The 26,450-nt window shown below is 44.9% G+C and overlaps 1 protein-coding gene across 1 annotated transcript in view; it reads left to right on the forward strand.

Moving 5' to 3' along the window:
- The window catches only part of LOC136832425 (heterochromatin protein 1-like), an 87,338-nt gene extending 62,261 nt beyond the window's left edge, over positions 1–25,077 (forward strand). Inside the window, exons 4-5 of the mRNA XM_067093318.1 lie at positions 15,817–15,914; positions 24,214–25,077. Of these exons, the coding sequence (XP_066949419.1) occupies positions 15,817–15,914; positions 24,214–24,337 (222 nt within the window). The 3' untranslated portion in view covers positions 24,338–25,077. The remainder of the gene's footprint in view (positions 1–15,816; positions 15,915–24,213) is intronic.
- The last annotated feature ends 1,373 nt before the right edge of the window (positions 25,078–26,450 follow it).

Consider the following 26,450-nt stretch of genomic DNA (forward strand, 5'->3'; position numbering starts at 1 on the left):
ACTGTCTTCCACTTTTGTTTGCAGGTTCCGGACGCCACGTTGATAAACTGGTCGAGCTTGGACCTCTGCGCCTGCCCTCTGTTCAGCTTGGTGAGAGAAGTTCTCAACAAGTTTCTTCCTATCCCATTGCAACGTGACAGTTACCCTGATAGCTCCGTTTTGGATTTCAAGGAGTGGTTCCTGGACCTTCTAAAACTTCTTGTAGATTTTCTCAGACTGCTCCTGCAAAATCCACGTTTACTTAAACAGCCCCACCTTTGGAAATTCCATCAAGGACTATCCGCTCTAACTCTGACAGGCTTCAGACTGTCTGGAGACTTGTCAGAGTGAAGGGATTTTCAAGGCAAGCTGCGGAAGCTGTTGTGGGATGTAGACGTCGACCTTCCAGCCGGGAGCCTACCAGTCAAAGTGGGCTGTCTTCAGTAGGTGGTGTAGCAGCCGTAACATCTCTTCTGCTAAAACCACTGTAGCCCAGATAGCGTATTTCCTTCTTTTCCCGAGGACCGCCAAGTGGCTCTCTTCATCCACCATCAAAGGGTATAGAGCGATATTTGGGTCTGTTTTTAAGCATAGGGGTCTAGACTTGGCCTCTAACCAAGACCTTAGCGACCTTATCAAGACTGTTGAGACTTTTAAGTTGCTCTCCACCTCCCGTCAAGAGGTACAAGGAGGCCAGTGTTAGTCCTCAGCCCTCTTGTAGTTTCGCTAATCTGTTCCGCCTGCTGCTGCTTCTGCTCGTGACCTTCAACCTTCGTGGGATACTCCAGAGCCTCTCTCGTGTCTCGTGCCCAGTCTTGGTTTCCAAGCAACAAGATTCTTGGAGTAAGCGCCCAGCACCCCTCTCCTTTGACCTGCTTGGTGCCCTCTTCGCCACTTCAGACTTCTGCACCCGACTGCTTGGCACCAGCTGTGGAGCATTCGGCGCCAACCTCTGGCTGCTTGGCACCAGTGGTAGGACGCTCAGCACCGCTTCCTTCTTCTTTGGCTCAGGAAGACTCTGTATTAACCCTGACTAGGCTTCAACTGGAGGAGCTCATGGGCTTTTTGAAAAAGACAGCTGTTTCCAAGAGTAAAGACATCTTTCTATCACGTCTTCAGCTTATTCGTCTTTGCTGAGGTTTTTTCTTGGTAATTTCCCTGATTTTTTCAAGCCTGCCACTCCTGATTCCCCAGTCTCAACCTTCCTGATGAGGAAACTGACTTCAGACGTCGCTTGCCTCCCTAAGCTAATGCTTTCCTTTTCCTTGAGGAAAGTACTTCGAGAAGTAGATGATTGGCTTGCCATGAAGAGGGAGCAAGGTAAAGCTACCTTTGCCTTCCCTCCTCCTAAACTTCTGAAGAAGTATCAGTTTTACGCCACCGGGAGGCTCCTTCCTTGAGAGTTTTTGCCTCCTCCCAGGGGGACTTCTCTGGCTTGGTTGATGCTACCTGTTGTTTGGCGTTCACTGCAGCCAAGATTTCCTTTTCTTCGCCCAAACTGGATCATCTTGTCAAGAACCTGCTCAAGGTCTTAGAAATTTTGAGCTTCCTTGATTGGACCACGGGGGCTTTAGCAAGAAAATTCGAGGATTGTCCGACCCTGGCCGAAGATTTCTCTTCTGATTGGTTGGGAGTATTGTCTTGTGCAGACAAGGCAGTCAGGGATGGTTCTTTCGAGCTCGCCTCCTTGTTTTCAATGGGGATCTTGAAGAAGCAAGAGCAGTGGTGCTCCTTCGCCACTAAAGGAGTTACCACAACCCAGAAGTCAGCTCTCTTGTTCTCTCCATTGGACAGATCCCATCTTTTCCCCCAAGACACTGTTAAGGAGATTCTGTCTGACTTACGGAAGAAGTCTACTACCGATCTTCTAGCACAGTCTTCTAAGTGCTCGAAAGAAGCTCCTGCATCAACAGCCAAGTCCTTCTCTCCTCTGCAACCTCAGTCCTTTCGAGGAGGAAGATCTAGGCCTTGAACCAATCTGCGTCCCCCATCTAGATCAGTCAAGAAATCGTCATTCAAGCCAGCTGCTAAGAACTAAGAACACAGTCCTTGTGCCCTGGTAGGAGCCAGACTGCACCTCTTGTGGGAGGAATGGAGCCGCAGAGGGGCAGAACCTTAGGTCGTCCAAGTGTTGAAGGAAGGATATTCCATTCCTTTCCAAGAGAAGCCTCCCTTATCCAAATCGCCGATCAACTTGACTGCGTACTCGGCTCACTCCGAGAAGCTTGCCGCCCTTTCTCAGGAAGTCGAGTTCCTTCTTCGCAAAGGGTCAGTAGAGGAGGTTTTGGATCTCAACTTGGAGGGATTCTACAATTGTCTCTTTGTGGCCCCCAAGTCATCAGGGGGCTGGAGACCAGTTCTGGATATCAGACCCCGAATCGTTTCATGCTGAAGACCAAGTTTCATATGGAGACCAACCACTCTGTCATGTCCTCTCTCCATTAGGGCAACTGGATGGTCACTCTGGACATGCAGGACACCTATTCTATGTCCTGATACATCCAGAATCCAGAGAGTTTCTGTGTTTTGTCTTTCAGAGCAAATTACACCAGTTTCGAGCCTTGTGGTTCATCCTGTCCACAGCCCCACAAGTGTTTACTGTATTCGGATCCTCTCTCCTCTTGGGAAATGGCTTCACCTTTTCAGAGTCAACATTTGCCTCTGTCTCAACAACTGGCTGCTCGACTCCCCTTCAGAGGAGAAGTGCGCAAAGGACTTAAAACTCTTCGCCTGACACAGGAGTTGGGTGTCTTGATCAACTTCAAGAAGTCACAAATAGTTTCAACCCAGAAGATTCTCTACTTAGGGATGATTCTGGATTCTCAGATTTTTTGGGGGTTTTTCTCTCTTCCAAAAGGATCAACTCCTGTCTCCAGACTGTCCGGGAGTCCCTATCCCTCAGGACTTGCTCAGCGGTTCAGTGGATCAGTCTGCTGGGGACCTAGGCCTCAGTGGAAACGTTTGTGAAGTTGGCCAGGCTTCACATGAGGCCTCTTCATTTTTATCTGAAAGCATGCTGGAGCAGGAAATCCCAGCCAGACTCCTTTGTATTCCCCATCTCCTCAGATCTCAGAGCAGACCTTTGATGGTGGTTGTCCGTAGAAAGACTCTGAGAAGGGAAGTCTCTTCTACCTCTGCACCCTGACCTAGATGTGGTTGGTAGATCAGAGAGCTCTCCGCATCAGTGTGAAGGAATTGAAGGCCATTCACCTGGGCCTCCAGGCCTTCTTTTCACTCGTTTCCGGCAAGTAGTAGCAGTTTATGCGGACAACACCGTAGTGCTGTCATAAACAAGGGGGCACCCACTCCTGCAGTCTCTACGAGATGGAGAAAAACCCTCCTTCTGTGGGCAGAGCGGAAACAGTTGAAGATTATCACGCGCTTCGTTCAGGGGAAAATGAACGTCCCCGCAGACTTTTTGAGTCATTGCAATCAAGTCCTACCGATGGAGTGGACCCTGGACTCCCTCGTATGCGATGATTACTGGAGACTTTGGGGGCAAACCAGCTATGGACCTCTTCACGACATCAAGAAATCATCGTCTGCCTCTCTTTTGCTCCCCAGTCCTAGACCCTGTTGCATGGGTGACGGTTACCATGCTGTTGGGCTGGACGGGCCTAGATGTCTACACATTTCCACCTTTCAGGTTGATCAGGGAGGTGATCAACAAGGTCTCCTCTCACCAAACGTCTCAGTGAACCTAAATGCTCCGTTCTGGCCCAGGAAGGAATGGTTTCCGGATCTGCTGTGACTGTTAGTGGACTTCCCAAGACTCCTGCCACAAAAACAGCCGCTGTCTACTGCTTAGACAGCACCACTTCCTTAGGTTCCAGCAAGGGTTGTCCTCTCTGTCCCTGACAGGCTTCAGACTGTCAGGAGCCTCGTCATAGCAAAAGGCTTTTCGAGGCAAGCTGCAGAAGCTATTGCTAGGTGCAGAAGATCCTCTTCTAGCAAGCTCTACCAATCCAAGTGAGCAGTTTTCAGAGGATGGTGCAGCCACAATAACATCTGTAAGCCAGATAGCTGACTTTTAACTTTTCCTGAGGACCGACAGGAAAATGTCTCCTACTATCAAGGGGTATAGGTCTTAGGTCAGTTGTCTCCTGCTATCAAGGGGTATAGGTCAATGCTTTCTTAAGATTTTAAGCATAGAGGCCTAGACTTGCCGCCTAATCCAGATCTCGGCGACCTCATCAGATCCTTCAAAACTTCCAAATTAGAAAAGTCTGGATTACAGTAGTCTCTTGGAATTTTTGGACGTTGTGCTGAAGTGGCTCTCTGGCCCTACTTTCGAACCTCTTCGCTCGACCTCTTTTAAGAACCTCACCAAGAAGACTCTTTCTCATGGCGTTGGCTACCGCCAAATGCGTTAGCGAGCTGCAAGCCTTCAACAAGAGAGTAGGCTTTTCACATGGAAATGCAGTATCCTCCCTCTCTCTTGGTTTCCTCACCAAGAATGAGGACATTTCCAAGCCCTGACCTTGCTTGTTCGTTATTAAGGGCTTAACGGACATCCTTGGTTCAGAGGAAGAAAGAAACTTCTCTGTCCTGTGAGAGCCTTGAAGTACTACCTTCAAAGGACGGAAAAGATCAGAAGGCCTTCTGACAAGCTTTGGTGCTCAGTAAGGAACCCTGCATGGCCCTTGTCAAAGAATGCACTCTCCTTTTTCCTGAAGATCATTCTCAAGGTCAAAGCTCATGAGGTTTGGGTTGTCGCGACTTCTCTGGCTTTTTGACATAACTTGTCTCTCGAGAACATTTTATATTCAACATTTTGCAAGTGTAGATCTTTTTTTTTTTTCGCATTATTTTAAGGACGTGGAAACTATTTTTGAAAATTGTTGTACTTTGGGTCCTTTATCTATGGCTGGCATGGTGTTGGGAAAGGAAGCATAGGGGGCCTTCTGTCCCTCTGCTTTCCTGTCACCTTAATGGTAGGTGATTGAGTCCAAGGGAACCCGGGGGGTACATGTACCCAGAGTACACTCAAGTTTTTAATGGTTGGGCTGGTGTTTTTTTATTCGAGAGTAGGTGACTGCATTGATTTTTAATCTAGTCTCGCCCAGGGCAAGGGCATCCTCTTTATCTTTGTCAACCATTGGTGAACCTCCATAGCTGCAAAGTACCCACTGAAGTGGGGGCGACTCGTGGCTATTCTGCCACGCCCTCTACAGGTTAAGATGAGCACCGACTAGAGGCAGTACCCACATGCGGTAGCTCTCTTACCAGGCAAGGAACACAGCATTGTACCAATGCTAGTAACTTTAAAGTTTCAAAGTCATTACTTTCTTTCATGTTTTAGAGTAGATTATGTCCATGTATCCCACTTCCTCTCAATGTGGAATCAGCTATGTAGTTACTTGGTAAGTCATCACTTATATAAAAATGATATTTTATGATAAAATAAGGGTTTATATATACTTGCCAAGTACAGTAGAGCCCTGGTCCTCGACGCTAATCCGTTCCAGAAGAAGCGTTGAGATTCGATTTGGTCAAATTCCGAATCAATTTCTCCCATAAGAAATAACGGAAAATGGAGAAATCCGTTCCTGACCACCAGTCATTACCCCAACCTTACCTTTTTATACAAAACATTACACAAATTACAGTTAAATAAGTTCAGAGTTATATAACTCACTAGCTCCTCGCTGGGTGAGCGGGTTCCGTTCTCAGCTACCACCCTGTTGGTCGCAAGTTCGAATCTCCGACCGGCCAGTGAAGAACAAGAGGAATTTGTTTCTGGTGATAGAAATTCATTTCTCGCTATCATGTGGTTCGTATTCCACAATAAGCTGTAGGTCCCGTTGCTAGGTAACTAATTGGTTCTTAGCCACGTAAAAGTAAATCTAATCCTTCGGGCCAGCCCTAGGAGAGCTGTTAATCAGATCAGTGGTCTGGTTAAACTAAGATATACTTACTTATATAACTCACTGTATTAGAAGCACTTTTTACATTTTTAAATGCACACTGTATCAAAAAAATTGGTCTACGACCAATGCAGCTGTATTACCGATGGTAGACCGAGCACCCTAGGCTAGGCTAGGTAACCTATAGGCACTACCAGAATGTACTGTAATGGGTACACACAAAAACTGTTGTTAATAATAATAACATTGAAAAACAAGCCTGAACTTTTCCAAAAAACAGCAGCAGCGTGTGTGGGCTTTAAACGCTTTTAAATACGTGTGGGAAGAACGCTTCCAACAACGCCAACTAGCGGCTGCTGACCGAAACACTTTTGTTTACAAACATCATATGATTCATCGGGTCGGATTCCGGTTTGTTGTTTAGCTCCAACGCAAAATCTACTTGACATTTCATGTTGAAATCCGATTATGTTAGTTCTGGTACGGTCGAGGACCCGGGTTCTACTGTAATTACACAATCAGAACCCGCCCTCCTCCCCTCAATGGACATCGAGCAGCAAACGAATTGAAGCTCTCTGCTGAGTTGTATCTATCAGTCCCGAATGTGGGCGGGGCCGCGTCACCTGCACAAGTGATGGGAATGCCACTGTGAAAATTTGAATTTTGTAGACTGCTGTATAAAAAACTAGTAGCTATGCAGTTACTTGGTAAGTATATATAAAATCTTATTTTATCATAATAATACTTTCTTGCCAAGAACGAGACTGTCCAAGCCCTGGCCTCGTTCATTTACCAATACGAACTTGACGAAGATCCTGGGCCCAGAAGAGGAAGAGAGAGCTCTTTTCCCTGTGAGAGCATTAAGATATTATATGCATAGAACTGAGAAAATCTGAGGACCTGCTGGTAACCTATGGTGCTCAGTTAAAAATCCTTCCCGACCCCTTTCTAAGAAAGCCTTGGCATTCTTTATAAGGGACTTATTACTGAAGTGCATCTCCAGATTTGAAAGGATGTCTTGCCTTCTTTTAAAGTTAAGCTCATGAGATCAGAGTGGACGCTATCTCATTAGCTGTCAGACATAACTTGTCTCTCTCTCTCTTCCATTCTTCAATCGACATGTTGGTGGCATAAGCCGATTTTTGCAACTCATTACTTGCGTGAAGTGGAAATGGTGTTCAAAAATTGCGGTACCCTGGGTCCGTTGTCAGTAACTGGCATGGTTTTGGGAGACGAAGCGCAGGAAGCATTCCTTCCATCCTTGTTCTCTTCGCCTTGATATGGTGTGTCGAGTCTTAGGGGAGCCTTGCGGTACCATGTACCTGGAGTGCCCACCAGTTTTTTAGTGGATGGGTGGTGGTTTTTTATTGTGTGGTGTTGGTGACAACGTTGTTTGTCTGGTTGTTTTTTATTGTGGTACTGCGCCCAGGGCAGGGGGCAACTGTTGCTGCCTTGCTAGACATCAGAAATGTCCTTTGCTGCAAAGCTCTCACTTAAAGTAGAGGCACTCCGTGGCTATATCGCCACGCCACTACAGGTTAAGATGAGCACCAACCAGAGGCAGTATCTTCCTGCAGTAGCTCTCTTACCAGGTAAGGAAACAACAAGTATTGTATCAATGCTAGCATTGTTTCCTACTCTCAAATTCATTACCATCACTAATGTTTTGGAGTAGAATATGTCCATGTATCCCACCTCCTGTCAATTTAGGAATCGGCTGTGTAATTACTTGGTAAGTTACTGATATGAAAATGTTATTTTCATGATAAAATAAAGTTTCATATATACTTACCAAGTAATTACAGATTCGGAGCCCTTCCTCCTCCCCTCGCATGGACATAAGGGCATAAACAATTTGAAGCTCATTGCTATGTTGTTCCTCTTGTTCCCAGAAAGTGGGCAGGACTAGTAACCTACACAAAACAAAAAAAGCACTGCCGCTTTTCAAAATTTAAGATGCCGTGCGAGTTGAAACTATAGCGATATAATTACTTGGTAAGTATATATGAAAATTTTATCATGAAAATAACATTTTTTAATACAGGCACTAAGATACTGACAGTAAACAACTGTTATGAGTAATGAATAGAGCAGTGGGTTAAAATTTTGGTAAAAGTTGACAAAGCTTGACAGCCAGGTGGGAGAATGTTACTGGAAACAAGAAAAGTAAAAAATTTTAAACATTATTGCTGAGGCTACAAAGAACTTTAGGATCTGTCTACAGTGTGCCATGCAAGAAGTCTTGTAAATGGTGCGTATTTGCTTATTGTAAAGTAGTTGTTCCGACACAATATACAAACCCTCGGTCCTTTACATTAGGAGATACTTTCAGGCGTAGGCTGGAAACGGCCGTTAAACTCTTGAACAAGGTGGTTAGGCAGTAACTACCTCCAGGTAGGCGGGGATACCCACCTGCCCGGATGTAAACATTCCAGTTTGCTTTCGGCCGTCAGCCGTTGCGGACGTGATTTTTTGTTCTCTCTGCTGACTGTCGTTAAGCTCTTACGGTGGGATCTTTCTGTATTTTTGTTTATATATTGCGTGTGTTTGATATTTGTAATACAAACCCACGATTTGTGATAACCTTGTGTAAGCCGTCGTTCCCTGCCTGTGTCTGGGGTTTGTGGCCAAGGGCATAGCTGGAGTAGCGTAGCCAAGTGGTAATGCTTCTCTCCAGCGGCCCTTTTCGTAATACTGGGCGCCCTGTACTTCGGGATTAGTTTGGGACGCTTTTTCTTCACTTTACATCCATCGGGACGTAAGATTAGTCCTTCTTGGGCTTCCGCCCTCCGTGTGTAAGGGCATCACTAATTTCTTCCTTCTTTTGCTGAGTGTTTGTCTCCGCCTGCGCTAGAGATTTGCAGGCTGAGTGGGAGGTTCTGGCGTCGTCCGATAAGTTCTCGCTTCCACGGCGCCCTTGGTGGGCTCCCCTCTGTCCTTTTTCTCTTCCCGTAGGTTCTTCCTTCTCTCTCCTTCGCCCTCTTCGGCTCGCTCGTCGGGTGAAGACACGGGGAGGGGGAGGGAGCGAGCAACCTCGTCTAGAGTAACTCCCCTAACGCTGCGTAGGGCTGTCCCCTTGTAGCGGGAGGAGCCTCCCTCTACTAATCATATTTTTTTTTTCTTTCAGGTTGACAGTGAGCATTGCAGAGACAGCAGTAGTTGGCTGGATATCATATATCAAGAATATCTTGCATGAAGCAGTCCCGACTTTCATTCAGTGTTGCTTCGGGATCGACCACAATACCTGATTAGATGACATATTACCACGTCGGGATCGCTCTGACTCTGTTCCCGCTGATGTAGTTCGATCGCTGTCATTGCTGGTTTTCATGTATGCTGTTGCAATGCTTCCTGCGTATCTGTGGTCTATCTGCTCCTGCTGTTCCCTGTGTTTTGCTCGTGTCAACTCTCGACAGTCTCGGGGCTGCTCTCCTGGTCTCCTGCCGCAGCCGTCCTGATCGCTCCTGTCGATGCTGGTGACTTTCAATGACACTCTGTCTGTTGCATTAGCTCCTGCCTTCCGAACAGCCACGTGGCTCCTGCATCGAATGTCCTGATCGTGCCGCTTCTTCTCCTAGTGGTCGTGCCGGGGCCACTTCCGTTGTGTTCCTGCCTGCTGCCATCCTGTAGAAGGCGTGGCGTGAAGGAAGGAAGTCGCCTTGTGGAAGTGAGCGTTCCTGGCGTTGCTGCAGCTCCTGCTCTCGAACCTTTGCCGTAGCTCCTGCATCGGCTGTCCTGATCATTCCTGCTGCTCCTGGCGGTCGTGCCCGGTCGCTTCCGTGCGTTCCTGCTAGCTGCCCCAGAGTTCGATGTTCGCCATCCTGTAGAAGATGTGTGGCGTGAAGATTTAGGAAGTGGTCCTGTTGGTGATTTTCCTGGCCGTTGCAGTAGCTCCTGCCCTCCGATCTGCTGCTGTAGCTCCTGCATCGGCTGTCCTGATCATGCTTCTCCTGCGTCCGTTGTGTTCCTGCCGGACTACCCTGGAGGTTACGATGTTTCGTGTCGACCATCCTGTAGAAGATGTGGGAGTGGAGATGAAGAAGCTGTCCTGTGGAAGTAGCGCGTCTTCTTCATCTTATCTTGATTTCGTCTTCTGCTGCGTCTTCCCTTCCTCTCCCGAGGTCCTGGAGGTCGAGAATCGGCAGACCTTCATCGGCGAAGGAAGGATGCTGCTTCTTCCCCTTGATGCCCTTGGACATTTAGGGACTGCCTCCTTCCGAGGAGGCAGTGGGTCTCGTTGGCTCTTCCGACCTTCGGGTTAGGGAACCGATTCGCATAGCCGTGGGTTTTGTGTTTGGGGCTTGTGAGCGCGCGAGACCTCAGTTTGCGTTCCCGTTCCCAGTCTTAGAGGTTCGCCTCTAAGATGGGGCTGCCGGGCGCTCGTTCGCGAGCCGCTTCAGTGCTCGAGATTCTATGGAATATCGAGTATCCCGATCTGGTCTGGAGAGATTTTCCTGGGCCCAGTTCGGGAGCAGTGCGAGAGAAAGGGCCGAGGCACCCAGGTGTCTCGGTTCCTCTTCCTGCCAGCACACAAGCGCTCCCGAGTGTTTGCCAGTGCTCGGTCGGGTTCCCAGCCTGGTGTCTCGAACCTCTCGGTTCGAACACCAGAAAAGCAAGGAAGAGATTCACTTTGGGAGTCCTGCGAGGACTTCCAGGGGACTGACACTCTTCCGGAAGACAAGTTGGCGATTCGCATTTTCCTGTGGGATCTTGCGTTTTGGGGCGCGAGCACGGCCTCTCGAGGCCATTCCTCGTTGCCAGTCTTGGAAGTCTGCATCTAAGACTGGTTCTGTGCTGGCTCTTTTAATCTATTAGGTAACAAAGCAGCCGCTCCCGATTTTCGGAAGTCTCGTGGGTAGCTCGAATTCTATGAATCACGAGCGCTCTCCTTCTGAGGCATGGGACGAGAAAGTGTCGAGACACCCAGGTGTCTGGTTGCGGGGACACCCAGGTGTCTGGTTGCCGGGGGGCCAGGTGTCTGGTAGACACCCAGGTGTCTGGTTGCCGAGACACCCAGGTGTCTGGTTGCCGGGCGCCCAGGTAGACACCCAGGTGTCTGGTTGCCGGGACAGTCGCCCTTGTGTCTGGTTGCGGGACACCCAGGTGTCTGGTTGCCGAGACACCCAGGTGTCTGGTCGCCAGGACACCCAGGTGTCGGTGTACCGCGACGCCAGGTGTCTCGATTCTGCCCGCCAGCTGCTTGGTTGCTCGGGGGCCGTTCTGTGTCTCGAACTTTAGGGTTCGAGCATGCAAGATAACAGACACAGAATTCCCCTATGAGCCTTCTTCTCGAGGGCCTTGGCCTCGGTTTCGGCCTCGAAGGAGTTTAGAGTTCGGAAACTAGCAATTGTTCACAGCAGACGAGTCTGGCCCGCCCAGTTATGAGTCTGGCTCTGGTCTCGGCTCGACTTGGCTTGCCAGACTGGCTCGGCTCGACTTCGACATGGCTTGCCAGACTGGCTCGGCTCGACTTGACTCGGCTTGCCAGACTGGCTTAGCTCGTTTGGCTCGCCCCATCTCGCCTGCCTCCCAGTCTGCCGCATACCGACCAGCTGGATCGCGTTCGTGATCGGCTCGGCTCGGCCGTTCGGCCCTACTCGGTTTTCGATTCGGGTTCTCGTGTATGCTCGAGTGAATTTTTTGCTCTTCCCAGGAAAGCACTTTGCCACGGCATAGGTGCTCTTCTTTCCCGTGTGGCAGTAATCTCCTTCGGTTGATTATTGCTCACGTCCGCCTCTCCCTGCTTATCATTCTGGCAGGACAGGTAGGGCTACTCTTTTCTCCTCACCTGTTCTCCTCTCCTTTCGGTTGTTCGAGAGGAATGACGGACAGAGAGAGCTCCGGCGAAATTTTCTTTCGGAGTTCGGCTGCCTGGCGTGCTTTGGGTATCGGTCCCCGATTCTCGTATTATAACCAGGTAGCTGAGAAGGGTTTCATGGGATCTGTCAGGTCTCCCTCCAAGGGGAGAAGTACAGGGGTTTCACGCATCGGAACAGCGAGGTCTTCCTCTTCAAACGATACGCCCCGTGTTCTCGGGAACCAGCGCTGATTCGTCAGTCGCCGAGGATCCCAGGACAGGACGCGGCTCCCAATGAATAACCTTCATCACTTGCAAGCCTTGCAGTTTCTGAGGGGCCGAGAATGTCAGGGACCGCCGCAGTCCTGTCTTCGAGAAACGTTCTCGACCTGATGGATTCTTTTCTTCGATGGAGTTAATTCAGGTCGAAACACCAAACTTCCACCCTGCCTCGGCAGAATATGAATTCTTCTTGCCTCGGAGGGTCTTGCTGACCACAGTTTTTGGGCAATTCTGGTGCTAAGAAGAAGGACTTTGTCCCAGTCGGATCTCCAGTTTCGTAAGTCCCAGTTGGCTCGACCCTTGGGAGCAGAAACCTTTACTTGGTTCTGCCTTTCTCTTTCAGAGATTTGCCAGATACCCTGGTAATCAGGTTCCCACCAGGGCACTGCCTTGTCCTTTGGACAATGGCCAAGAATTTTTGGGTCTTATCATTTCAACTCGACCTTGGGTTCAAGCCAGCCCACCTCAACTCCTTAGCTAAGAAGTCCTAGGCTTCAGAAGAAGATTGCAACTGCTGATGCCTGGACAAAATGATGCTTATCGAGTCTCTGGAGCTGGCAGCAACATTGCCGAGACCTGGGAATGGATTCCTTCAGGAGAAGTATCTATTTCCCTTAGGTCTCGGCAATTCTTCAGGATTCCATCGCCTCTCCCGTGCTCCCGATTCGGAAATGCCAGCCGGCTAGAGCTAATTGTCTCGGTTCCCTGTCATCTTGCAGAAGCTTCCCCATGGTCGAAAATGGAAGTCTGCTTCCTTTTGCCCGTTCTTTCCTCTTTGAGGTATGAGGAAAGAGTTAGGCTAATGCTTGATTATAGGAACCTTCGAATATGCCTTCATATTTCCCTCAAATCTTGTGTCTACTCACAGATTCACAGGGTTGAGAATAGGCGCACACTGGTAAAGACCTTGTCTTGAATTTGTGCGACCGAGATGATTAGTACCTTCCGTCACCGTCCTGGGCTCAGGGCAGCCTTTTGGCCGTCCGAGAATTCAGGATGGGTTTTTGGTACTCACTGGTTTCATTGAACAATAAAACCACAGTAGTGACTTTTGTCGACAAACAGGAGGCAATCGTTTTTTCCCCTGTTTTATCTCGACATTTGAAGGTACTCGAGTGTTGTTCTATTGCACACTCGACAGCTCAATTAACCAGATGCATCCCTGGTGGGGATGTATTGGTGGCAAGCCTGGCCTCGGGTTTGAGTGATCGGGACAGAACATGCTGCTCACTCTTTTTCACGAAGACTCATACAGAGACTGCTGGACTGAGAAATCCCTACCGTCCTTCTGTTGCCTCCCTGCACACAAGTCAGTAGTGTTTTCGCTCCTCCTCATACCAGACCAGGGGCCGCTCTGTTGAGGCATGCTGTCTTTTGGTGAAAACTCGATATCAACGTTTTTCCCTCCCGTATTTGTCCGTTTAAGCTGGGGTTCCAAACATTGCTCACCCGAGTTACAGACAAATACTTAAAGACTTCCCCTCCTTCCGAACTGATTGCGAGGCATCGAGAAGAATTCCGCTTGACCCATCCTCCTGTGCAGCTACACAAGAAGCGGTTCTTGAGGCAGTACATCCCTGTGGGTTCAGGACTGGGAGACTTTCCAGCTTTCCTTGCAAGCACAGGCTTTTCGCTGAGCGGCAACAGATATAGCTGGATATCCCTTGAAGTCCTCTGCAACACTGTCCCAGGGACTGGATCCGTCTTCGCTGGTGGTGTCGTTGTCGGAACTTCTTCCCGGGTCAGAGTCGCTTGGTCAAGTCTGGACTTCCTCGTCTTCTCCGCCGAGGGCTGCTTCTCTCCCTTTCAGTTTTGAAGAATGTAGGCCCTTGCGACCCTAGTCTTTATCTGAAGTAGCCTTCGTCTCCTTAGTCGAGAGTTAGCTACGGACGAGAAGCTTCTTCTGTCATGCTGTCCCAGGGAATGTTTCCTGGGTGGCATGCGACTCTCGTTTAGGGTTCCTGTCCGTGCTCTGCACTCGCCCCTACGAGAGTCGTCGGGATAGAGATATGCCCTCTTAGGTCCATCTCTCATGTTACCCTGGCCTTGGCGTAGAAGATGGAAGAACAGGTGGGGATCATCCTTCTCGGATGTCGTAGGTGGACTCAAATCCATTGGCATCGACTGTTGGGTTCGAGTCCTTCTTGTTCCCCTCCTCCTTGGACTTTGTATCGATGATCCAGATCATTCGTTACTTTGTCCTATTGGGAGCTGTGGTACTTTCGAAAGGTTTGACATTCCTAACCTGGATGTCGTCAGCATTTTCGCCAGTACTGTCTCTCCCAAGGAAGAAGTGTCTAAGGGCACATCTTCCTCCTGACTTCGTGAAGCGATCAAGGAGGTACTTGGCAGCTGATGACAACGATACGGTACCTTTCACCCGAGAGCTCACAAAGTCGATGGCTTGGTCCATCCCTCGCATTCGGAAGAATATGTCGGTACCACAGGAGCTGAAGGCGGGTGTGTGGTCCCAACAGACTACCTTCACCTCCTTCTACCTCTGGGATGTTGCACACAAGTCCTTGGACACTTTTTCCTTGGGTCCTGTGGTGGCTGCTCAACAAGTTGTGTAGCTTATCCAGCTCCCTTAACAGGACAGGATTGCATCTCGCCTATGTTATGCGGCTGTGATGGGGAGAATGGAGGTTGAGTGACTGGCCTCTCTTCTTTCTCCCCATCCTGGCTCTCTTCCCACGGGCAGGGAGCGGAAATGCCGTTACAAGCTGGACCGGCGATCGAGGCAGATAAGCGCATAACAGGAGCTCCCGTTCTATTTCCGTTAAGGGTTAGAAGCAACCCCACTCCTTCCTCTTGCAAGGAGGAAGGAGACCATGACTATGAGACAACCCAATGCTTGTATTTGCCTTATTGTCATCCGGCGTCAAATTCTTCCCAGCCTACTTTGTATGAACTGGCGTTTCCTCTTTCATGCAAAGGGACCCAGAAGTCTGACAACTGATCCTCGTTTCTTACAACCCGATCTTTTGTCAGAGGCAGTTTCCCTTCCTCGCTCTCACGACCAGGAAGGGAAGACAAGGTGGTGAACTCCAGTCAGTTCAGAGAGACTTTCTCAGATTCCTCCCTCCAATAAGTGAGTCTCTAATGTAAAGGACCGAGGGGTTTGTATATTGTGTCGGAACAAATAACAATTTTAAAGTAAATTGTATTTTTCCTAACTATACAAACCGAGGTCCTTTACAATTATGCCCACCTCATGCCACCCCTCAATCTGTACCTGGGCGAAAGGCAAACTGGAATGTTTACATCCTGGCAGGTGGGTATCCCCGCCTACCTGGAGGTAGTTACTGCCTAACCACCTTGTTCAAGAGTTTAACGGCCGTTTCCAGCCTACGCCTGAAAGTATCTCTAATGTAAAGGACCTCGGGTTTGTATAGTTAGGAAAAATACAATTTACTTTAAAAATTGTTATTTTAACAAGACCAGTGAGTTACGAAAGTATGAGAGGACTCATAAAAAGAATGTTTTAGATGAGCACTGATAATTGGGCTTGGCAAAGTTTAGAGAGGACAGCTGTGGGAAGAGATCAGTGGGTATAGTTGTAAAGTAATAAACAGACAGTAAATGCAGTTGGGATCTAAAGGGTTACCAAAAAGAACTTACTGTACAGTGTGCCACACAGGGCATGCTGTAATTGGCAACACCCCACCCCAACCCCTTTCACATATGGGAGTCACTAAGCTTAAATATGAGATTAGTATTGATGTAATAAAAAGATTTTTGCAATTATGATTTTAGTGTGTTCTGTAATATTGCATTAATTAAAGGAATTTAAGATGAAGTTTGTTGCTTGAATAATTTTAGGTATGTTTCAGAATTTTTTATTTTACCTTGCTCTAAAAAATTTAGGATGCTAAATTTCCTTGATTGCAGGATAGTGGTCCTCGAGGATTCGACCGTGGATTAGAGGTGGAAAAAATCATTGGTGCCACAGATACGGAGAATGGTGACTTGATGTTCCTGATAAAATGGTGTGTATATTTTTCTTTGTTAATGGTTCAGTTTTTATGCATACTGCACGGTAGATATAAAATATTTGTTCCCACACATATACAAAACCATCATTCTCTACACAGCTGCAAACAGCTGTTCAAACTTACTGACAAGATAGTTAACTATCGAGAAGTAGGGGGAAGCCCTGACCGTCTGTTCTTGCACTCCACTTTGCCTCCAGCCACCTTCGAGTCCAGACATCTTACCTGAATATGTTACAACCTTTGATGTTCTTTCAGTAGACTTTGTGCTCACTGAAGTACTTTGTTTTTTTATTGCTTCTTGTCTTGGTTGTGCTCACTTAAGTACTTCTTTGGTTTTGATCACGTCTTGTGTTGGTTTTCATCCTGAAATATGAATATGAGTCAGACTCAGGACTCTTGTAAGCCTGCCTCCTCTAGACAAAGGAAACCTAAAAACATGAGAAGTTGCCCTGCTCCTGGCAGAGACAAGCCTTCTAATAGGTTCTTGTCTTGTGTCCAAATTGATTCACACACCCTATATATCTCCAGTAGGAGGCATGTATTTAAACATGGTATTGCTTCTTCAGTGTACCAAGAGTGGTTGTCTGAACAATGTGTAAAGTTTGCCTCAAGGGAGAAATTCTTCCTGGTGTCACTGGAGGGTTATACTCTGCCAGTGACACTGAAGGAGCTCTTCAGCACCCTTCTTCCACCCACCAAACTTCCTTCTGTTGTTACTACCCGTAAGGGGGTGGTTTCTCCTGTGCCATCTCCAACCAGATGTTTTGCAGACTGTCTGCAATGGGGATAACGATTCTGGCATTTCTCTAGAGGCCTCTTTCCACTCAGAGGGAGAATTTTCCTCTGGCAAGTGGTTTCTCACTCAGGTTAGAAGGAAGAACCTCCTACTAACCCAACTTTTGTTGCATGCATGTCAGAGGCAGAGAGGCTCAAGAGTTGTGGCTTTCCCTGGGTCTGTTGGGGGAGCCCAATGTTTGTGCACTTCAGGGTCACATCACTACAACCACGATGACTGTAACAACAACTACAGTTACAGTCTCCAGTGACTCTGACTGCCGTGGCTGCTTCTGCAGATTTCTGTTGCTGGACTGTCTCTGGGCAAAGGGGATCTCCCTCTTGCAGATGGAGGTGACAGCGTTGGAGTCAACTGCCATGTCAGCACTCCAAGCAGTTGATTGGCTGGACATGTGGTCCTTCAGTGGCATCCTCCTTGTGGTGCTGTACTTGGACAAAGATGCCTCTTTCATGAGACTGCTGCTGTTTGGAGGTAGGGCAATTACCTTCCTCTAATCATGTCTTGAAGAGAAGGGATGCAGTGCATTCCCGGCTGTCCAGGCACATAGGTTTGGCGTTGGTTCTGGCTCTGAGGAATGGATTGGCTCTGGGATCTACCTCTCTCTTTCCGTGGTGTGAGGTAGAGGCTGCAGGGGAAAGGTTACCTGTTGATAACAGTGACATCCTTCTCCACCATGCAGCGTCCTGTAAGGCTGCAGGCCTTCGAGAGGCACTGCGGTCAAACCACCAGGTTCAGCTGGCATCTTCTCTTCAGGTCAGAGGAAATCCAAGGCTTCTGCTTCCCATAGGGGACCCCAGTCTTGTTTTGCCCTGTGGAAAAGGAACATAGTCATGTTCATTTTGAGAGGTGTAGAGCAAGGGTTTTAATAAGAGAAAATTATGCAAATACCACAATAGCAAGCACTTGAGGCAATCTCATTTTGTCAAGCGATTATGTCCAGAATACAAATTATATGAATTTGAGAGGTTTAGATGATTTTGGAACAAATATGGATTTTAGAATGCTAGAAGTATGAGGAGAAGCAGCATTAGAACAAGGCAGGATAGGAGTATGTGTGAGTTAAGGGTGAAATGTAAGTGGGAAAAGGAATAGGCAAAGGAATGCCACAGGTGGTATGAAAAGGGGAGTGACAGGGGTTAAATGTCATAGGTGTGGAAGAGGACATTGGATAGGCTAAGGTAGGTGGACATTAGGAGCCTGTTTTACATGTGGTTAGGTAGGCCTTTGTGTAAGGGAACATGGAGAGGTGAAGAAGCCAGATGTTTTAAATGTAGAAGGTTTGGACACATGGTGAAAAATTGTGAATTGCAAGAGCTGTAGGTATGTGCGGAAGTTGCAGTAGAACAGGTAAGTTTGCCCAGATTTGTGATAAGGCAGTCCCTTGTTATCGGCGACCTCAGTTATCGGTGATCCGGTTTTATGGCGCTTGTCTAGCGATGGTGATAACTGGATTTTCGACACTGATTCCTTGTTATTGGCGCCGATCTGCCATTATCGGCACTGATCCTTGGTTATCGGCGCTGATAACTGAGGAACCCCGCCGATAACTGGGGACTGCCTGTAGTCAGAAGACTAAGTGTACAGTGTGTGGGATAGCAGGTCACATGGCAGGAGTGTTCAGGAAATCGAGTTTAAACCAAGGTGATAATGGGTTGAATGGAGAGCAGTCAAGAAATTGGGTGTGAAGAAAGGAATTTAATTGAATATAGAATTTAGGCCAAAGGCCAAGCACTGGGACGAATGAGGTCATTTGGCGCTGAAATGGAAATTGACAGAAGGTTTGAAAGGTGTAACAAGAGTAAAACCTCGCAGTTGCACTAGGACGGAGTAAAACCTCGCAGTTGCACTAGGACAGGGTGGAAAGTAAGATGGAAGAAAAAGAATATGAAAGGAGGTATAGTAAAATGAATGAAAGGGATTGCAGCTAGGGGCCGAAGGCATGCTGCAAAGAACCGTAAGTAATGCCTACAGTGCACCGCATGAGGTGCACTGACAGCCCTACCCCCCTACAGGGTGGAGTATGAAGAGGGTTTATCGGTGTGAACCCTCAGCCTCAGTGGTTGAAGTGTGAATAAATGTTTCTGAATGAGAATGACATATGATATAAGTAACCAAGAGGAAACAGTTTTAAAAGAGATAGTTAAGACTAGGAAGAAGAAAATGGGTTGGAAAATGAATGATATTTTGAGTATAGGAGTAGAGTCATAATAGGGACAGAATGATCGCTGCACACGTGGGTGGCAGAGAGGCTTTTTGAGATTTAGGGGACCCTGAGCATAGACCTGTTTGCCGCTCGGCGCATCAGGAAGTTCTAGGTGTTCTGTTCAGTAGTCCCAGACTCATAGGCAGAGATGGAGGATGCCTTCTAACACCAGTGTCACATTCTCAGTGCAGGCAGTTGCCTTCCTGACAAGGGTGAATAACAGGGTGTTGATGACACCAATTCTCAGGCTAACTCTGGTGGCTCTGAAGTGGTCAGAGTCTGAGTGTGTTATCCGAGATCCTAAGGGAGATTTCTGTGACACCTGTCCTTGGCATTCTGAAAGAACCTGTCAGAACAGCAGGTATTGGGTGGGGTGTGATTGCACCAGACCACTTTTACCTTTTTTTACTTGCAGGATGTTGCCTACAAGTCCTTGGACATGTTGTTGTCCTCTGATCCTGTGGTTGCTGCTCAACAAGTTGGATAGCTAGCACCTCATCTAAAGTATTCTTTCAGCAAGAGTGTGTGAAAGTGAATGGTTCTCCCTCCTTTCTCTTTCCTTCCTCACTCTTAGGGCAGAGTCAGATAGCTAGGTAGCGTGCATGGTGGACAGACTTTGAAGTGCAGGTAAAGCTGTATGACTGAGCTCCAGTACTTTCATATTTTGTTGTTTGATTGGATGGAAGTCCCCCTCCTCTCTTGGCAGTGTTAGAGGAGGATAGACAATAAAGGAAACCTGTTGGTACATATTAGCTATTTTGATATATGTAACTTACCAAGTAATTACATAGCCTATGTTTCTAACTTACGTGTCAGCTAAAAATTTGAAATTCACAGTAGCATTTGATTGTTTTAGCGTAGGTGACTAGGTCCTGCCCACTATTAGGGGAGGAAGGGTGCAACGCTGAATAGCGTCAGTCTGCTTCTGCAGGTTAATGACTGTATTTCAGTTGTCACACCAGCTATTGTTTCGAGATTGGTCGCCAGATGGTTACTCTTTGTCTCCGTTTGGTAACGTGTTCTGAACTTTTGGTAGCATTTAAGCTCTTTTCAAACAGCCTAGGATTCATTAGACTAGGTATTAGCGAATTATTTCCCGATTTTGACTTTTCACGACTATGTCCAACACTAGCTCTTCTAGTATCTGGTTCTGCAGCAAAGGCTGCAAAACTAGACTTATGAAAGCATCTCGTGACTCCCACACAATCTGTACTAATTGTAGGGGGACAAACTTGCTCTGTTGATTTGACATGTATCGAGTGTAGGGACTGTGATCAAGGTAGGTGGAAAACTTTAAAAAGCACTTAGATAAGTTAGAACGAGACAGGAAGAGGAAAGCGGGTCTTCGAGCCGAGGCTAGGAATGTAGCTATGTAGAATGTTCTCTAAATCGGCAGTTACTGATATACCCGTTGTGGCTCCCTCTCTTACTCCTATGTCCCTTTTAACCAGTCCTCTGCCTATTGAACCTACTTCACCCAGTCCCCATGCTTCTGAGCCTAACACCATTGCTAGCCTAGAAGCCCGTGTTGATATGAAGTTTGGGTTCATTGTTTCAACTATGGAACAGCTAAGTGCGTCAGTTAACCCTTAAACGCTGAGCCTCTATTTACAAAAGTGTCTGCCGTATGCCGGTGGGGTTTGGGAGTTAGTGCTGAAGCGGAAAGATGTTTTTTTCAAAAATTCACAGCACACTTAGTTTTTAAGATTAAGAGTTCATTTTGGCTCCTTTTTTTTCTCATTGCCTGAAAGTTTCAGAAATGAAGAAAAATATCATATATAAATAGAAATGAAAAAATATCATATATAAATACAAATCACGCTGTGAGCAAAATGGTTAAAGCTAATGAGGGTTTTTTTTTTCATATTGTACACTAAATTGCAATGATTTTGCATATAACAAATTGTAAACGATCAAAGCAACACAGAGAAAATATTATCACAAAATGATGCATGAATTTAGTAACACGCGGATGTAAAAAAAGTAAAAAAAAAAAATTCTCCATAAATCTAAATATTGTGCTAGAGACTTCCAATTTGTTGCAAAATGAAGGTACATGATTGAATATTACTAGAATGTAAGAGTTTTAGCTTACAATTGCATTTTTCGACCATTTCAGTCGAAGTCAAAGTTGACCGAAGGTTGAAATTTTAGCACTTATCATGATTTATATGAAAATATTTCAAAACTGATAAAAGCTACAACCATGGGTTATTTTTTGTTGTATTTTACATGAAATTGCACACATTTTCATACATAAAACTTTATGTAACGGCTAATATAAAACGGTGCAAAAATTAAGACAAAATGACGAACTTGGCAAAAGAATTTCTGAAACTTTTTGTTGCAAAATGAAGGTTACATGATTGCTAGTGTAAGAGTTTTAGCTTTAATTGCATTTTTGACCATTTTCAAAAAATTCACCATAAATCGAAATGGGTTTTTTTATTGTGCTAGAGACATTTTCCAATTTGTTGCAAAATAGACAAAAGGTAAATGATTGAATGTTACTAGAATGTAAGAGTTTTTTAAAATTACATAATTGCGTTTGTGCTAGAGATTCCAATTTGAGTCAAAATGAGGTAAATGTTGAAATTTTTGTAAGAGTTTTACCAGTTTTTATTGGTTGAGTACAGTGACAGGTTGAAATTTTTTCTCCGACAGACAATTATCCGACAGACAATTATAGTCGACTTACGATACATCCAATCGACGTTTAAGGGTTAATAAGATCAGGTGTATTCATTATGACAAACTCTTCGGGCCAGTAAGAATGTGAGTGATCCAGTTAAACTGTTCATTAATTTTTAATGATAAAAAAATTTTCTGGGCCTTCCAACAGGTTTCTTACTCACTGCTTCTGTATATATCACTTTTTCTCATCCCATCACTAACTCAAAACATCTGTCTTTGAAATTTCCATCTTGTTGAACAACCAGGCCATGAATGATTTGATATTGGACAGTCATTACTTTCACTTACTTCCATTTCATCATTTTAATCATTTTAATTATAGCACTCTTGTAATATGAAAAGGTTCACCTGTGGCTCAGTTAACCCTTAATGGACATATCCCCTCATGAGAGGATCTAAAACAGGTTTTGGGTGGTGGACGGATCCCCTCTGAGGAGTATTAATATTACGTGCCATATGACTTGGCTGTATCGAGTGGGAGTTTCCATCGCTTCAATAGCCCATAAATGAATGATGGAAACTTTATGGCCTGTCCACACTAGCGGGCATGCCTGTCGGGCACTTCCGGCCATTCATATTTTCTCTCGCTTCTGAAGCAGCTTTACCAGACAATCGCATCGCTCTGGCTCCATACTCAGTCAGTCAGTTCAGTGGAATGGGTTATGGGAAGAAGTGTTTGCCCGTCGGGCAGTGCCCACTAGTGTGGACAGGGCTTTAGAATTCAGCTCAGCTCAAGCATTGGGCATTTCATGGAATCAGTATTGTTCTTAACTTGAAGGGGGTAATGTCTTGCTTCTCTCTTTCCCATGAAATCTTTTTATTTATTTGCTCATAAATATACCCAGGGATTGCTATTGGTTTTAGTTCTGATCTTTTATGATATGATATCAGTTATAATTGTAATTTTACAAAGAAAAGTGCAAAGGAATATAAGAAAAAACATGCATACCTCCAAAAAAGTTACTGCATCTCCTGATCTCAGTAAATTTACTTAAATATTTTACAACAAATATACTCGGATTTTGTTACTGATTTTAGTTCTTAACTGTTATGATATTGTGTGAGCTATAATTGTAGTTTTACAAAATAAAATAAAATTATAAAAAACATATATAACTTGGTAAAATTTACGAGTGTTTTGTAAAAGAGGCCCCGCACAGGGTTGTAAATAGTCACTTTCAATTTCCCTTGGAAGGTAGGGAAAATTTTTAGAATTATTTTCTTACACCATGTGCATTTGCATATCTTATGCTCTCCATAGATGTGTTTTTTTTTTATTCCTAAATTGGCCAACTGTAATCTGTTAAGCGGCACCCACGTACTAATATGTTTACCACGATCTACTCGGTACCGCCTTTAATGGGATACTACGTTCAAGACTTTAAATGCACATGTCAAGCCGTCAGTCCTGTGATAATACGTTTACTAGTATGGAAAATGTAGGAATATTATTTGGCAACCCTCAGCACACGTAAGCTGTAAATGGAAACTTATTTGCTGCCTGGCAACGTTTTCCTGGGGGTCGCTTGATGCTAGAAAACTGGTTTTCTTTCAGTTTGCTTGGGCCGTTTATCGAGAGAAGTCAGTTTTTCACTTCTTTCACAATGAGTGTCCTAAAGAGGAGGCGTATTTCTTGAGGCGAGATCAGCCAAATACTAGTTGAGGAGTCTGATATTGATAACCTATTTGATGATGAGAGCTCTAGTTCTGAATCCTCAAGTGATGAGGATATTGAAGGAACAAACTTTTCTTCTGATAAGCGAGAGTGAAGATGACTTTCGGTTGCTGAGTGACTGGACAAGAGGGAGGGAGAGAGAGAGAGCGAGAGAGTAAGATCCCTTTGCTTTTATTGCTGCTGATCCTTACATGAAAAAAGAAAGACTTGTTCTCTTGCGCAAGCCCCCACGACTTGCAGCGAAACCTTCGCGGCTAATTGGCAGGCACTTTCCTGATTATAGTCCACCTACAGATAAAAAGAAGAGGCCACAAAGGATTTCTGCTCAGTGCCAGAAGAATAACATAAGAAGGGATAGCCCATATTGGTGTAAGGACTGTGAAGTAGGATTGTGTGTAGCCCCTTGCTTTAGAGATTGGCATAACGAAAGAAAAATAATGCATGTATGTATAACATTTTTCATTCAGTATTATGTAGTCTTTTGAAATAAAATAATAGTAGTATTGTTTTTTATCCCATCATTTAATTAATATTCCTACATTTAACTACAAGTATGAATTATAAGCATAAAAATGAATATTAACTTTGAAAAACTATCTTCAGTGAAATGACCACTGACTATAAAAAAAAGCTTGATGGTGCGTCAGCAGCAAGGTCGTCTGGGGGTGCTTAACAGGGTAAAGTTTGCCCGGTATGGGTGGGTTGCATGATGTATAATTAGCCTGTCCCTTAAGGGTGTTAAGGTTGTTAATGTTTTGGCAGCCCTGTTTATGAAATTTGGCTATTCAGTGTGAAATGCGGTAGATGTGCAAGAAATCCGACATTTTCATAACATAATGATTGCATTGTTTAGTAGAGTAGTTTTAAAGAATTAATATACATAAAAGACTGGTGATGTTTTGTAACCGATGTTGTCTTTTTTCAGGAAAGGGTTAAGCGAAGTAGAATTGGTTCCAGCCAAAGAAGCCAATGTCAAAGTACCACAGTTAGTTATAAGTTTTTATGAAGCAAGATTAACGTGGAACACCAACACAGATGAGGAAAGTTAAATCGGGGAGAAATGTGATTGTGCATGATTCGCATAAGAAAAGAGATCTTGAGTTTACCAGTACTTTTTTTTTTTTAATGAAAGAACTTGCTGCATTGAAGTGCAGTACAGTATATTTTTATTACTTTTATAAGAAAACATTTTTCTAATAGAGTATTTTGAGGAGGAGAACTATTATACTTTGGTTTAGATAGTACAAAAGTTTTAATTTGATTTATATATTGTATAGGCCAATATAGACATCACTCACACTGCCTAAGAAAGGTCTCAAAGTTTTTTTTTTTTTGTGAATAACGTAGTTAAATAAAGGAATTTTTTTACTGCTGTTTATGAATAATGTAATTAGTTATTCTGTAGAGGTAAGAAATTGTTTAGAATCTAAACAAGAAGCATTAGTTTTATTTATAGTAAAGAAACTTGATGTGGGCATAGGTACTCAAGTTATACTTTTATTTTCAATTAAAGGCCATTGTATTTTTCTTGGACTTCAGTTGGATTACTTTATTCTAGTAATGGCTGAAACATAAGAACAAGTGTATAAATTTTATGTATGAGAAAATGAGAATAGCTGCTATGATCATGCTCTCATTTTTGGTTTCACAATCAAATGGTGTTATTTGAATACCTTGTAAATAATTTGTCTTTATACAAAACATATAAGATTGTTGCCTTTTCCCTACCCTGTCCCACTTTGGGAAGTGTAAGCTGTTATTAGTGCTAAACATTGAATAACTTTTTTTATGCATATGTATCATTCACCTACTTCTTGGTTTGGTGGCTTTGAAATTTGGGTAGTGAAATATTGGTAATCTTTGTTATGTTAATGTTGCAATGTATATCCCCACCTGAAATTTGACAAGCTTTATATTCCAGCATAAATAGTACAAGTTAATTTAGGTTAGGAACAATATGGAATTCCTGTTGACTGTAAGATATATATATTCAAGTGCAGGTTATAAAAGGACTTCTTTACTTATCAGAAAGCCAGACCCCCAAATCATCTGTTAAGTGGAGGTGCTATTTTATTTTACAAAGATAAATATGAGCATAAATATGACATGGCACAGAGTAAGGCTAAACACAAAATTTATATCAACATTTTTTTTATACTCTGACCAAGTTACAGATTCACTCAATAACAATGATAATCTGTGGTGCACAGATTCACACTCAATAACAGTGATAATCTGTGGTGTACAGTACAATAGACATCAGGTCTTTATTAGTGTGTAAGTCATGAGTTGCTATGTATGCATTTCAAAAGATTTGTGCTCTCCTTACTTTATCCAGTTTTACCAACAAATGACGTGGGACCTTGTAGGCTGGGATGGTGGTTGTCTGTACTCTACAGAAATGTAGGATGACTAAGAGAACTTAGATATGTTTCTGCAACTTGCAACCAACAACAATCCCCAACCTACAGGCTCCACAAACTTTAGTGTTTAAGCTCGATGAAAAATGTGCACAAATCCCTCAAAAACACAAACTGTGAATTACAGCCCAAAGCCAACTAATATCTATTACTTGTTGGATATATAATGGTGTGATATTTTTCTTCTTTATAAATACAAAACAAGTGACTACAGTATGTGCATTATGCCTGTCTTGTGTTTTTATTTACAAAGAAGAGTAATGTAACAAATTTTGAATAAAGTTTCATTTTCCCTAGATATACACACCAGAGCCTATTATAAAGGAGTATATTTCAGTGTGAGCTGGAAACTGGTCACAACTTTGTAACAAGGTGGTTAGCAATTGGAGTGGGGGAGTATCCCTGTCACTGACTGTCGCATTCACTTTTCCTTCGGCCACAGGGACTTGAGCAGGTAGTTGAGGTGGGACTAAATATTAAAAAGGCTCTGGTTTGCGTAGTTAGGAAAAATACAAATTATTCAAAATTGGTTACTTTTTCCTACAGGAATACAAACCATTGCCTTTTATAAAGGAGACTTACCCCTTCAGTGGGAAGTCAGTCCTCTTCAACTGACTGGAACTGAGAACCACCACAGAATTACCATGATCATAGTTACCTTGCAAGCAAGGGAGGTCATGGCTCCCAGACCCCTACCGGAGTAGTATGACCCTGGGCCTGCTGGGCCCTTCTAAGTGAGAAG

The sequence above is a fragment of the Macrobrachium rosenbergii genome, chromosome 4, assembly GCF_040412425.1.
Source record: "Macrobrachium rosenbergii isolate ZJJX-2024 chromosome 4, ASM4041242v1, whole genome shotgun sequence".
In the NCBI taxonomy this organism is placed as follows: Eukaryota; Metazoa; Arthropoda; class Malacostraca; order Decapoda; family Palaemonidae; genus Macrobrachium; species Macrobrachium rosenbergii.